The 13,738-nt window shown below is 35.7% G+C and overlaps 1 protein-coding gene across 1 annotated transcript in view; it reads right to left on the reverse strand.

Annotated features, from left to right (window-relative positions):
- The window catches only part of DMGDH (dimethylglycine dehydrogenase), a 48,904-nt gene that overhangs the window by 33,307 nt on the left and 1,859 nt on the right, over positions 1-13,738 (reverse strand). Inside the window, exons 2-5 of the mRNA XM_075740282.1 lie at positions 13,314-13,479; positions 6,252-6,350; positions 4,791-4,955; positions 4,130-4,334 (exon numbers count right to left, since the gene is read on the reverse strand). Coding sequence (XP_075596397.1) covers positions 4,130-4,334; positions 4,791-4,955; positions 6,252-6,350; positions 13,314-13,479 — 635 coding nt within the window. The remainder of the gene's footprint in view (positions 1-4,129; positions 4,335-4,790; positions 4,956-6,251; positions 6,351-13,313; positions 13,480-13,738) is intronic.

The raw sequence follows: 13,738 nt of genomic DNA on the forward strand, positions 1-13,738 counted from the left end.
AAATTTTTATTTCTAGCACATCTGCAAGGGTTTCCTCCATTACACATGACAAATACGAATGTGGATTTCAGTACAGTCTAACAATCTTTAGGGAATTGGTTTTGATTTGGGCATTTCCATGTCACCTACAAAGAAGGTCAGATAATGATCTATAAAGGAGAAGGAAAGGTGAAGTTAGCAGAAAATTCCATCTCTACTATCATGCACTGTTTTCCTGCCAAAATTGCTTGGATTTAAAGAGATATTTGGAACAGAAATAATGCTCTGGGAATGTGCTTCTAATAAATTCACTAATTTGCTTACTCATTAAAACAGAATGAGTGGGAAAATATAGAGAGCAAGCATATCCAAGCTCTTTAAAGAAAATAAAAATTGTAGACTTAATATTAAGTCTTTGAAGCTTAACTTTGTTTCTTTCAAAATAATACTAAATTTCTTAGCTATTAAGTTTGCAGAAGTACATTACAAACACAGCTGATTTTAAATTGCTTTTGAATTAAAGGCAAATAGTTTAGGATTGCTCAAAATCAAATTTTAAATATTGTACTTCAAAAAAATCACATGATAAGTGCTTATTTAATTACTTAGAACAACAACAGCTGACATCATTGACTAAATGAAAAATATTACAGTTTCTTTGTCTAAAGTTTTTGAACCATGTGCAAAAGCTATTACAAACACAAAAATGACAAAAGGAAGAATATGTTCTCTGAAACAAAATTCCAATTGGAAGCAGATGTCAAGTTCTCTCACACATAGAGATAAATGAAGGCATAAATTATATCTTTAGGACATTTGTAAAGATTAAATTGTAGAGATTGCAAACATCTGATGCTGAAATATTTAGTGGTGGTAGTACTTAGCATATCTATTGAACTATGTAATCTGACTATCTCTTGTTTTAAAAAAAGAGAAAATTTTCCATCGCTGTGTATGTAATTATAGGTGTATATACACTATGTACATGTCTGCAAATGTGTGCTTATACACACGCACACATACTGTATATATAAACTAAATTCACTATTTTTGCAGACTTTAAACAAACATACCATTATAAATACGCTGCAAATCACTTCAGCAGGCTCAGTAACAGTTAGTTCATGTCAAGGATTATTTATTAGGCATCTGCTTTCTTCCTAAATGGAAATCTCACATAAGGAATAGCTAAAGATTGGTTGAAACTAGTTTGTTCCAGTTCCACAGCAGATGTCAGTTGGGGGATGAAGAGGGAGAGAGAATGTAGAGAGCCTTCTGATATATTTTTCTCTGCTCGTATTGCAACATGAGACTAAAGTATGAGCTCTGAATTATACCAGTCATGATCTGTAGTGGAATGAGGCAAGGCAGAGAAGAAGAATGAATGTTAGCTGAGAGAACATTTATAACAGATATGTGTTATACAGTATTGATTTCACATCCTTAGCCAGAATGTTAAGCAATATGTGCTTCAAATGTTCATTTTGCCTGAATAGTTAACTACACAAGAGAATTAACTAAATATATTGTTGCTTTAATAACTTAGTAAATAATAAAAAAAAAAGACTACGAAAATGTCACAAGGGTGCATTCTAATTTTTTCAAATAAACTTTGAAAAGCATTTACTAGAAAACTCTGCCTAATGTCAACTTGATACATAAGCCAAAGAAAGATAACTACATTACAAAAATACGAGGAAATTACTACATCTGTGATACTGCATCCATATGATGCAGAGCACTGGTTAGGAATAATGAGTGCCTAGAAGTTTGTGGCCTAAATAACAAGTCTGATTGCCAAAAGAGCTGCCTTTCCATTCCATAATCTTGGATTATTCCCAGACCTATATATCCATTCTGTGATACAAGTGACATAAGGATCCTATTAGTAGGAGAGCTTGTGATTTTGTAACTGAATGCTGTCCCATAATTCATGCCCGAAAGCCATAAACTGACAGTCCAAAGGCCATCAAATACTGACACCTCTCATCTTCTAAGTGCTTGACTTTGCAGTCTAAATAAAATTCTTTTGGTTTCCCTGTTTCTGTGGTTCCTTGCTTTCTAAAAAGCATATGAACTCCTCTAGTCCTCTTTCTCTTCAAAATGTCATTATGTGGCACTGCATGGACACCATGACAATTCATGAGCATACTTAGAACCTTGGTGAACTTTTTCAGGTCTCTGCTATTTTAGCTAGGCTTATAGCAATAGCAGGTAATCACCTATGCATAGGAAGCATGTGATGAAAAAGTACACTTTTCAATGAGTTTCCCAGTTAGTCTTTACTGAAATCCTGGAATTATCTAACATGGGGCTGTCTGCATCCTAGACACTGAAAGAAAGGTCTGTAAAGGTCAGTAAAGCTGATCCTCTCAGAGTTCAGCCCTTTTATGCTATTCCCTCCAAATTTCTCCTTATCCCAATCTTCTCTCTTCCCCATCCCTGCTTGTCCCACACCTGCTCTTCTTTTCTCTTCAGTCTCTTCTTACTCCAGTCCTTATAGTCTTCTTTAGTTATTTTGTATCCGTGTGCAAGTCAATCTCCCTCCTGTCCCACCTGCCTTCTCCTCCTTCCAGTCTATTCCCATCTATGTCTGCCATGCTACTCCGCCAGTCTTTCATGCTTGGACAGCTCAGGCAGCCTCAATTTTCCAGTCTCAGTGTCACCCACCCACCCATCGTCAAGTATCCTTCCTAATCTTTTTGTCTGAAAAGCTCCAGTTCTAGTTTCCTTAATGAACCATCTCAGATCCCTTTCTGCTATCCCTCTCTATGGTGTCATCCTCACTGTTGCCATCCCCATAGTCCCTCCCAGTTTGAGCTTCCTTATTTAGCAAGTCCTGTAGCACATAAGTGTTCCACTTGCTGCCAGTGCTCCCAACCACCTCCAGGAACATTTCCCAAGCATTTCACCCTCCCAAATTATTGCTTTTCCAGTACTACTCACTCATAATTCCAATTCTCAGCCATTGTTATTCTATCCATCAACAAGAAGAGTCTCTGTCTCACTAACTTCTTCATTTTATCTGCTTTGCACTAGAAATACATGCTTTTTTCTTTTCCACTGCACAGATGTAAAAAGGAATTATAAAGACATATCCTTGCTCTCAGTTGACTTGCCCATCTGAGCAAGAAATTCCTGGTGAAGTATGATTATTCACTGAGATGATAGGATGTATGAAAGACTTATGCCCTCAAAATGCAGGTATAATTCAGTTTGAGACAGAGCCTGCAAAAATTTCATCCAAATGTTAAATATTCAGCATGTTTTCAAATGATTAAAAAAAAAAAGTCTTCCACTAGGAAGCAGAAGGGACATTTCACATAGGAGGTGCCAACAGTTTTGCCAATAATATATTTTTCTATAACTTGTATAAAGCAGCATAAAATTAAATCAAGTTTAGATTGAATGCAGGTTTTTAGACCTAACAACTTGTTTAGGAAAACAAATACAAATCCAAAGGACTTTTGCCCAAAAGCTCTTTGAAGCAGAAACATCAGTTTGGCTTCTTTAACACAATGAAGAATGAAAATTGCATATGTAAATACAAGTTCCTTTGAGTTAGGAAATTTTTATTACATGAAAAAATGTACTGTTAAGCCAAGTGCATGTTTAAAATACTACTCAAAGGGCAACAAAAATCTTCTGTTTCAAGGATACACGGATAGAGTTAAATCTTAGAGAGATAATACTGAAATAGACAGAGCTATCTTACTTGCTGTAAATCCTTGGTCTCTGAAAAAACAATGATGACATTTCTACTTCATTCGTACATCCCTTTTCCCTTCTTAAGTAGCTTCCACAAGATTCTAGAGGACTATATGCACAGACAGTAGCCTGTCTCTTCTACACAACTTACTGTAGATCAGTAAAGGTCTCTTCTGCTACTAAAATCTAACAAGATAGTCTGACTAGTAACTGCTGAAGACAAACCAGAAAGAAATATTATTAATGCCTAATTAAGGACAATTAACATAAGAGCTAAATTTTCACAACTCTGTAAAGTAATATGTGCAAAGTACGTTTTTCCACAAACCAAGTAAATAGTCAAAAACATCTATTACTTATTCCTGTAATCCACACAGTTCAGTACAGATGCTCCATGTCAGCTAGTTTGTAAATCTGAGCAGTATATAAATGGTGATGTTACCTGCGGTATTCACAATTCTCTTTGCTCTAATTATTCCAAGTGGAGTTTCAACTTCCCATGTCCCATCTGATTGCGAGTTCAGATTAGTCACTTGAACGGGGTAATTCAGTTGGGCACCATATTTTCTGGCTCCTGCAGCCAAGGCCATAGTGAGAGAGTAGGGGTCAATATGACCATCTCCAGGGTTATACAGGCCAGCTAAAACCTAAGTGGAGGTAAAATCCCACAAAATGAAAGAAAGAAATAAAGATTTCTCAAAATTAACTATTAAAAAAAACCCCCAAACAACACTTTGTTTTTTGAATGTACTGAACATTAAGGAGTCAAATTAAAACAAAATTTCAAAATATATAATATAAGGCCTTCAGCTAGCCAACCTAACAATGGTGTAAGGAAGTAAAATTGCTCAGTTCTCCCATGCAATGCTTTCATATTATAATATATATTTTATGATTAATAGTGTGCATACAGACATACTGACACACATGCAGTATGCACTAAAATGCATATGAGTCTGATTTTAGTTTATAATGTATCTTTTTTTCACTGAAAACCAAGAATTTATTGTACAATTTGTATAAACAGACCTTATGTCTACATAGCTGATGAACCGATATTTAAATACGATGGAAGTTATTTTTCATAAAATTGGGTTCTTTACCATATCCATGTTCAATAGGGGAAATAGCTCTTGTATTTTCTCAGGCGTGATTAGGTACTGCTCTGTTGGGTGCCAACCAGCACGAGTCATTTGGTACTTGAATTCATCCACCCTAGTGGGGGTTGAAGCAATTCTGATGCTGCCAGGCTGATGAAACCCCACAGCCTAAAACAAAGAGCAAAAGTGAATTACTGAAAGAACCTTTACTTGTCTCCATAAATGCATGTTCCTATGCTATGGGAAGTCTACAGGAATTTTGCTACTAACATCACTGAAAAGAGATTTAAATAAGTTAGGTGCCCTTGGAGGAACAGGACTTAGATGTAAACTCCTAGGGAAAACAAAGTTTTTAAAAAAGTTATCAAACTAACTTCCTAGGTTAATACATACTATCTTCAAAACAGTTGTAAAAATCTTTTATGGAATTTCATGATACTATTATTTGTGTTAAGATTTGATAAATACTTGAATTTATGCACTCATACACTTTCAAAAATAGAATCAGATACATCTCAAAATATATGTATAATAGTTTATATTAAAATTCATAATTTTCTGTTGAGATGCTGCAAAATAAGTTGAACTGACTAAGAACTTCTATTGACACAATTAATAACCACTTGCCTTTTTTTGTCTTTTTAATAAAGTAGAAATCCTTATATAGCTGGACACCGAATGCTCACTTTCTAGTATTCACTATTTACTTCACCTTTTCTGTGTTAATTCACAAGACATTAATATGGCTGAATAAGTCTTTTAGTAGAACTCACAATGATCATATGCTGTAGTATCTAGCTGAGCAGTAGAATGAAGATAAAAGCATTTTAGTACAATTATCAAGTTTGTAGACTAGTGCAGTGAGGATCATGAAACTTCTGCTGCTGTCTGAAGCATGAGTTTAGTAAATGAAATCTATATGGCTGAGTGGTGCCAGATAAAAAAGACAACCACTGTGTTTCTCTGCATACCCATTCCTTAAGTCACTAAATAAAAACACATCTCCGAAAGGGATGGGAAGAATTGCAGCAATCTTCTCAAGTACAGACAGCATCATATCAGATGAATTTTTAAGTGGACATGTTTAAAGCAGGAATGTATCATCATCAATCCATTCGTTCCAGATCCTTGTTGCTATTTTAACTCCTATACCAAGCTAAAGTTGAAGACTTTCATTCTGCTGAGCTTCTGAGATGTTTGACAAAAACCATTTTTCTTAAACTTTAAAGGGATCTGAGAAATCATCTAAAATATTTAGTGACTAAGCACCAGACTATATGCAGGCAGGAGAATATATTTCAATAAAATGGGAGCTTTATGATGGTCATGAACACACATAATCAACTTGTCATTTCCAAACTTTTTTCTAAGACTATTCATAAGGTTAACGAATTAATCTGAATCTGAATTAATGATGAATTAATTAATGATCTGAATTAATAATTACAAGGTTAAGGAAATTACCTGTCCAGTTTCTTCTTCCAGCTTTTCATAGAGTTTGATGCTGTAAGAATGGATTTTCTTCAGGTTTATTCCAGGATGAAAATAAGTAGTTAAACCAGCCTCAAATAAGAAATAGGAACAAACAGAGATATGATTAGCAATGCAGTGTTTTCTTTCCCTCCTTCCAACTGTCATTCAAAAAGACACTGTCAAGATACTGTAAAGAAAAGCAACACATGGATAGAACCAACTGCTACAAAAATAAAAATAAAATCCTTTCCCTACTTATGCATTCTTGTTCTCTGCACACATGTTTTTCCACCTGTCTTTTCTAATCAAATTTGTCAACCCATGATACTGTTGCAGTTGTTCTCTCCTATAGTTTCCTTTCTTCCTTAAATTATTCAGTTGTCAGTTTCAAATCTTTTGGAAGAGATACACAATCCTGTTCCTGATCAACTAAATAAACTGATTGTCCTACTAAATCTCCTGTAGTTGGATCCTTTCCTTCTTGCAAATGGAGATGGGAGAGAAACCAAACCTTCACAAAGACCAGATCTTAACAAAAGTTATTACATTCCTGGCGTGTGAACAGCAGGGCTCTGGAAGTCAATATTATTCTGTTCTCAACAGTTGTCTTACATGGCAGTTGAAGAGCAATTGCTGCATTTCAGAGTAGCTTAAGAAATTACTATATGTATTTTGCACATCATTTCACTAGGTCTGACTTTAGAAAGCTGTCAAGCCCTTTTGGGTTCATGCAAAGGTAAAATCAAGAAGTTACTACAGCCTCTTCTATGTTTAAGGAGACTGTTCACCTGCCTACAGGAGACAGCTGCATTAATCTAACGATATTCATAACTGTAGACATTAGCACTTAAAAAAAGCAGAGTTAAAGTGTTACTGACATTAAGCATATGTCTTTGTATCTCCTGAATTTGACATCTCACTAAAACCCTTCTTCCAAATGAGACAACAGAAATGCCAAATTAGCTTGGGTTGTCAAACTAAGTAACTGCAATGATTTAAATATTTTTTATATATAGTGCATATTTTACTAACTAAATAGAACTTATGCATAGATGAAGGTTGCCTCAATTAAGGGAGGTAGACACCAGAGTCCACCTTAGAGTTCACTGCCATTCCGAGAAAAAAACCAGCAGGAAATCTAAAGGTGAAGAGTAACACATTTTAAAAGTAGATGTTTTAAAGTAGAGTTTTCATAGTTTCCTTCTAAGTTGCCTAGTATGCATATACGTTAACTACGCTTGATTTTAGCTTGCCAGCTCTGTTCTGTGCTATGTAGTTTAGAGCTTTAACTTTTAAAGCTAGTGGAATAACTGTATACATATGAATAACAAAAGCAAGATTTAGTGGTCTTTAAAGATATATTTTAATTCAAGCTAATTTAATTACGCTAAGAACCTATTAAACATTACACTTCTCTACAAATAACATCAACATATATTGCATGAATTAGATGACACATTTTCATTTTTTGGAACCATGGCCTCTTCTGACCCATCTTTCTTAGTGCAACTTCACATTTAAGACCTAATCTTTTCCCTCAGAAACAATTAGCTTCAAATTGCTCTTAGCAAATGGCTTACACTCAAATAAAATGTCCCTCAAAAACCATAAATCATACCCACTGCCTGAGATGACAGGTACTCAGTATCTTGAGAGCAAGAGTACAAGTGTCAGGCAATACTGAATGTATGTCTTTAGCCAGTGTTAAGTTTTTGCTACCTTTCTATGTGAGGATTTTATCTTTCTGGTATCTTAAAGCTTATACATAATACCATAGTGTACCACGAGTGAAATGCCAAAATAAACCAATGGAAAAATAAGCAAAATTAACATCTACCAGTATCATATTTTTCAGTTATATCTGTATTTTATTCATAAATTTGGCTTTACTTCCCTAACTATGTTTGGTATTGTTCATTACCTCAACAATCTAAGTTTAAAAAGTGATCACACAGATCTGTAGGAGGAAAAAAACCACATTAAGCACAAAGCAGGTACACTGAATTCAGGAAGTCCCCAGGTTAGATTAATAGTCTGGAAGAATATTACTTGTCCTTTTCTTATTATCTTATCAGATCACCATCATACTGGACACTGCTGCAGACTAGATATTTGACTAAATGCGGGTTTACATTGTTGTGAACACATTTATTTTAATTACCTCAGACTAAAGCCCAGGGCTGTTTCACTGCAGAATTTGTAAGTAAAACTTGTTTCTTAAAAAAATAAGTCCTAAGGACCTTTTTTCTGTGTAGACAGAATAAAGAAATAAATTAGGCATTGAAATGTTTACATTTCTTTAGCCATTTACAATAGCCTATCAAAATTAATTTACTTATACCTGCAAATTGTGTCATTTCATATTATTTTTACTGTCTTCTTTTATTTATGTAAACATTTGCTGGTCTTTTCTTATGTTTCCAAATGTAGAAATATATTTTCCATAGGTAGGAAAATTCCATTTTAGTGGTCACTGTTAGTGGAGTCATTTTGAACCAAATGAACAACAAATTACTTACAAGTCATCTATAAACCCATATAGATTCAAGAGAATTTAATTGCAGGAACTAAATCAAAACTTCTGTCTCTGACATTTTTAAGTGAATAAAAGAATTTTAAACACATTTGATGCCTTTTGGCTTCAGATAACGAATGTTTCTTCTTTCAGGAGTGCAGTTGGGAGGCAACTATAACCTGCCTGGACTATATAAAAATTAAGATCATAACATAATTATAATAAAATAAACAGATTGAATGGGACCTCCGGAGGTCTCTATCCAACCTCATACTCAAAGCAGGGCCAGCTACGAGATCAGACCAGATTGCCCAAGATTTTCTCCAGCCTGGTCTTGAAATCTCCAAGGACAGAGACTACACTACTTCCCTGGTCAAGTACAGGACTTTGCCTTTGCCCTTGTTAAATGTCATAAAGTTCCTGTCCTTTCATCCCTCCAGCCTGTCTAGGTCCCTCAGCAATGGCAGCCATGCCCTTGAGTGCATTGACTGGTCCCCCCAGTTTGGTGTCAACTGCAAAATTGACAAGCATGTACTTCATCACCTACTCCAGATCATTGACAAAACAGGATGGGTGCCAGTACAGACCTCTGGGACAGTCCACTTGTTTCTGGCCTTTGGGTAGAATATGACTGGTTAATTGCTACCCTTTGAGCCTAACCATCCAAACAGGCTTTTAACTATCTAGTTGTCCTGCCATACAGAACATAACATCCTCAGTTGAATACATTAATATTATGGGAGACAGTGTCTAAAGTCTTGCTAAGATCCATGGAAATGACATCAACTGCTCTCCCCTTGTCTGCAGTCATTTTATCATAGAAGGCAATCAGATTTAGTCATACATGATTTATGCTTCACAGATCTATGCTGACTGTTCCCAATCACCTTTTTTCTCCTTCATGGGCCCAGAAATACAATCTGAGACTCGCTCCATGATTTTTGCAAGAATCAAAGTATGGCTGCCCTTCAGCTCCCTTGCTTGTCCCTTTGGCTTTTTGTAAAGATGCATACATATGCCCTTCTCCAAATGTTGGGCATCTCCCCCATCTCCACAGCCAAAGGTGAATGCAAAACATTCTTGCATCCAGCCCATGTGGTCCAACTTGTGCATGAGCCAAGTTCTTCCAGTAATCCTTGTCTTGATCCTCATCCACTGCTGGTAGTTCCTCTTCTCCCTGAACCCTGCTCAGGCCTCTGTGCCCTGAGAAACCTTGTCAGTGAAAACTCAGGCAAAAAATGCATTGAGTACTTCAGCCTTATCAGTGTACACTGTGACTAAATTACCTACCTCATTCAGCAACGGTCCCACATTTTCCTTGTTCAGCCTTTTACTACTAATACAGCAGTAGAAGCTCTTCTTGATGCCTTTAATGTTGGTTACAAACCTTAACTCTAGTTGTGCTTTGGCTTTCCTAACATCCCCTTTACATGCTCAGGCAATTTTTCTAAATTATCCCTTCACACCCTTTTCCTGCTTCCACCTGCTGTATATCACAGTTTTGCTCTGGAACTCAGTCACGAGCTTCCTGACTGGCCCAGCTGGCCTCCCAATATGTGGTTCAGGGTGGACCGTTCTTGTATTTGAAGGATAGTTGCTCTAGGTTTTGCTCTATTTTTGTAAAACAGAGATTTTGTTGTAGGTGAACATGATCTGGGAAAATAATTTTAAGAATGGCCGTTTTGATATGAGAATTGACACAGCGATTTTAAGGCATTTTTATAATTTAAATATTAATTTGTTGAAATGTTCATGTATCAGTTTTCTTCTATTCCAATCTGTTTCAGATTTTATACTAACTCCATTTATTAAATTAGCATTCTGGAAGAAAATGGCATTAACACTGTTACCACCTATACTCTCTCTTCTTGCAAGTTTGACCAAGTTGTAAGTTTTTATTTGTCTTGTGCTGTGCTTTATTAACTATCAGCAGCAAAATCAATTGCACATTGCAAGAAAGAATATCATGTAACAGAATGATACATTAAACATTTTCTTAGAAAACACCTTTCAAAAAAAGTAACAACACAAAAAAAATATTTGCTGAGTGAGTTATATATCCCTTGTTCAGTCCCTAAGGCTTCAGTGAGATTGCAAATGATCTGATCTGCAGAACAGTACTGCTTCAAGAATTATTAAAGCCTAAGTCCTGACCTAATTTACACACATATAATAATGACTACTTTGTCATGGTTAGATAAGTATAAGAATGAGCACTTGCTCTGTTATTTGTATCTTCTTATTACTGATAATATAAATATGTGCACACTTTCTGTGCTGTTTTAATTTAAATAAAATGAAAGTCAGCCAAATTTATCTCAGACCTGAGAAGTGGAAGAAAGTTTTGGCAGCAACAGTAGCAGGAATATGATCTGAAAATATGATCCTGAGCCCTGGCAGGATCTATTAGACTGTGAAAGAGGGAAAATGTGGTATAGTACAGCAACATCTGAACCAGACTTTCAACATTTGGAGCTGCAGGCAATATACTATGTGCCATTTCACATGCTAACTATGTGTAATTTTCATCTGTATCTAATATTGTATCACTGTGAGGAAGCCACTGGTAAATGCATAGTACATAGTATAACAAAGAACTCACAGTCACAGTTTTGATCTTTCTCATAATCTGAAACATCAACTTTTTCATCTTCACAACACTCTCAGTTCAATGAAAAGAGACAGTATACATGTGGTTTATCTACTAGTTATCCATTTTTAACCTGTCCCATAACTACATGTCTTGCTGTGTTAATCACATGAAATTCTGTTGCAGCAGGTGCCACAAAGCAGCCCTCTCAATAACCCAGTGCAGGCATTTTCTCTGCTGCGCTCCAGGACTCTACCTAGTTTTGAAACAGAATTCCTCACTCAGTGTTTCAGTTGCTGCATTGACTAAAAAGTAGGGGCAAAAATACTGGAGGGATTGCTTTTACAGAGTTATGACCAATAAGTTAGAGTGAGCAAGTATAACAAGAACAAAGGAAACATTTAGTAACAACCCTCCATTCATGATTTGGGTTTCTTATTCAATGAGGGGATTTTTATAATTTTTTACACAGTTACTGTTCTGTGTATGCACTGGGCATACAGAATGCAGTCTGTGCCTTGCTCATATACTTGTCACAGTATTTCTTTGACCATTTCATAGTTACGATTCAATACACAAGATGCATGATCTGATACTACACATGGTGTTACTCTGTTCACTGAACTGCATCACCTATGGTATAATTCTTTCTAAAAGAGACGTAATTACTAAGGTTTGGTTTTCCTAACTCCATACAGTGTGTTTTCTTTTGCTTTGTTTGTTGAAAAGCAAGTAAATGAAATATAAACCTACTTAAATATTTCAGGCAGTGATTTTTTCTAATTTCATTTGTTACTATGTTCTGTCATAAGGCCCCATACACACAAAACATCTGCACTAAGGTGAAGTATTTCAAACTTCAGACTTCCTCTCCTGGGAAAAGCATGAGTATACAAATCAAATATAATCCATCTGAGTCATCCTCCTCAATTTGTTCCTGAAAGGCACTCAGATACTATAGTTATAAGTACTGCATAAATGCTCTATTGTATTAATAGAGTAGTTCTAGAGACAGCAAACTGTTGGGTTTTTACTCTTCAGTATTGCTACGCACAGGGATAACATTCTCCCAACTTCAGCTGAGTGTAGTTGGAAATGAATGGAAAAAGCATCTATTATTGTCGCAAGCTTTATTTCATTTTGTTACACTACCTACTCCAGACATTGACATAGAAAATATGTAATTACATACATACATGTGCACCACCAGTACGTCCATGTGATTAGCATTATTATACGAAGTGTCCCCACCCTGCCATTATTACATGTATGAGTTTTTAATTCTTTAGAGTACAGACAAACATTAAACTTAAAAAAAAAAACCCCACAGTGTACAGTTGTTAGCTTTGCTCCTCCAAGATTTTCTGTAATGTCAGTGGTGGCAGGAAAGAAAGCTCTTGTCTCTATAAGAATCAATTGCTGGGACAGTGATACGCTCTGAGAACTGGATGCTGATGCTGCTTCTTGATTACTTCTTTTTCAGGATGGCACATAAAAAAATAATTATACATACAATAATGCCAAATTTCACATTTCTGTTTTATGCATGATAGTGCAACCACTCTCAATGAAAAAGTCTGCAGTACAAATTAGATTACCTTCTAAATAAAACCTTAAATTTAAAAAGTCTAAGTTAAACTAAAGTTTAAAGTCTAAATCCAGTTAACTGACAAAAATATATAATAATACATTACCTTCCAGTAATTTCAAAATACAGTATTTGTCCCAATTTTTACAAATGAGAAAAGTGAACTATGGATAGCTGAACCAACTTTTCAAAACCTATACAGCAAATCTATAAAGAACTCAGAGCTAAAGTTTGGATCTATAAAATAACCAAGACAGTTAATTTCTGGAAAGCCAGGGAATATAAAGGTAATGAAACTTCCATCACCATTACGATACACAAACTGCTGTTAATCTGAGAAACTAGCAAAACATTTCTTACTGCATGCCAAGTAGATCCTGCAGTGAGCTCAGATTTTTCTAGCAGAACAACATCCTTCAAGCCAGCCTTAGCCAAGTGATAGGCTAGACTCACACCAACGCAACCACCTCCGATGATCACTGTATCTGCTCTATCTTTCCCCAGGGAAGGAGACTGGGTTTCTTTCCTGGGGAAAAAAGAATTACTGACAGTTACAAAAAGACAATTGCACGTCTGTCCATCTCTTTTCTTTACAGCTCTGATCATAATATAACTTGGTGCCTGCTTGGGAGTCTGAGTGAAACCTAACCTGTTCATGCTTACCTTCTTTCAAAGTAAATGCTCTTAAAGGGTCACATACATAAACAGTAGTAATACAAACAGCAAAGCAAGTTTACTTCCACTCACAACTTCAAATCTTTGTTTGTCCAATATACCCTTCTATG

Source organism: Balearica regulorum, chromosome Z, assembly GCF_011004875.1.
Source record: "Balearica regulorum gibbericeps isolate bBalReg1 chromosome Z, bBalReg1.pri, whole genome shotgun sequence".
In the NCBI taxonomy this organism is placed as follows: domain Eukaryota; kingdom Metazoa; phylum Chordata; class Aves; order Gruiformes; family Gruidae; genus Balearica; species Balearica regulorum.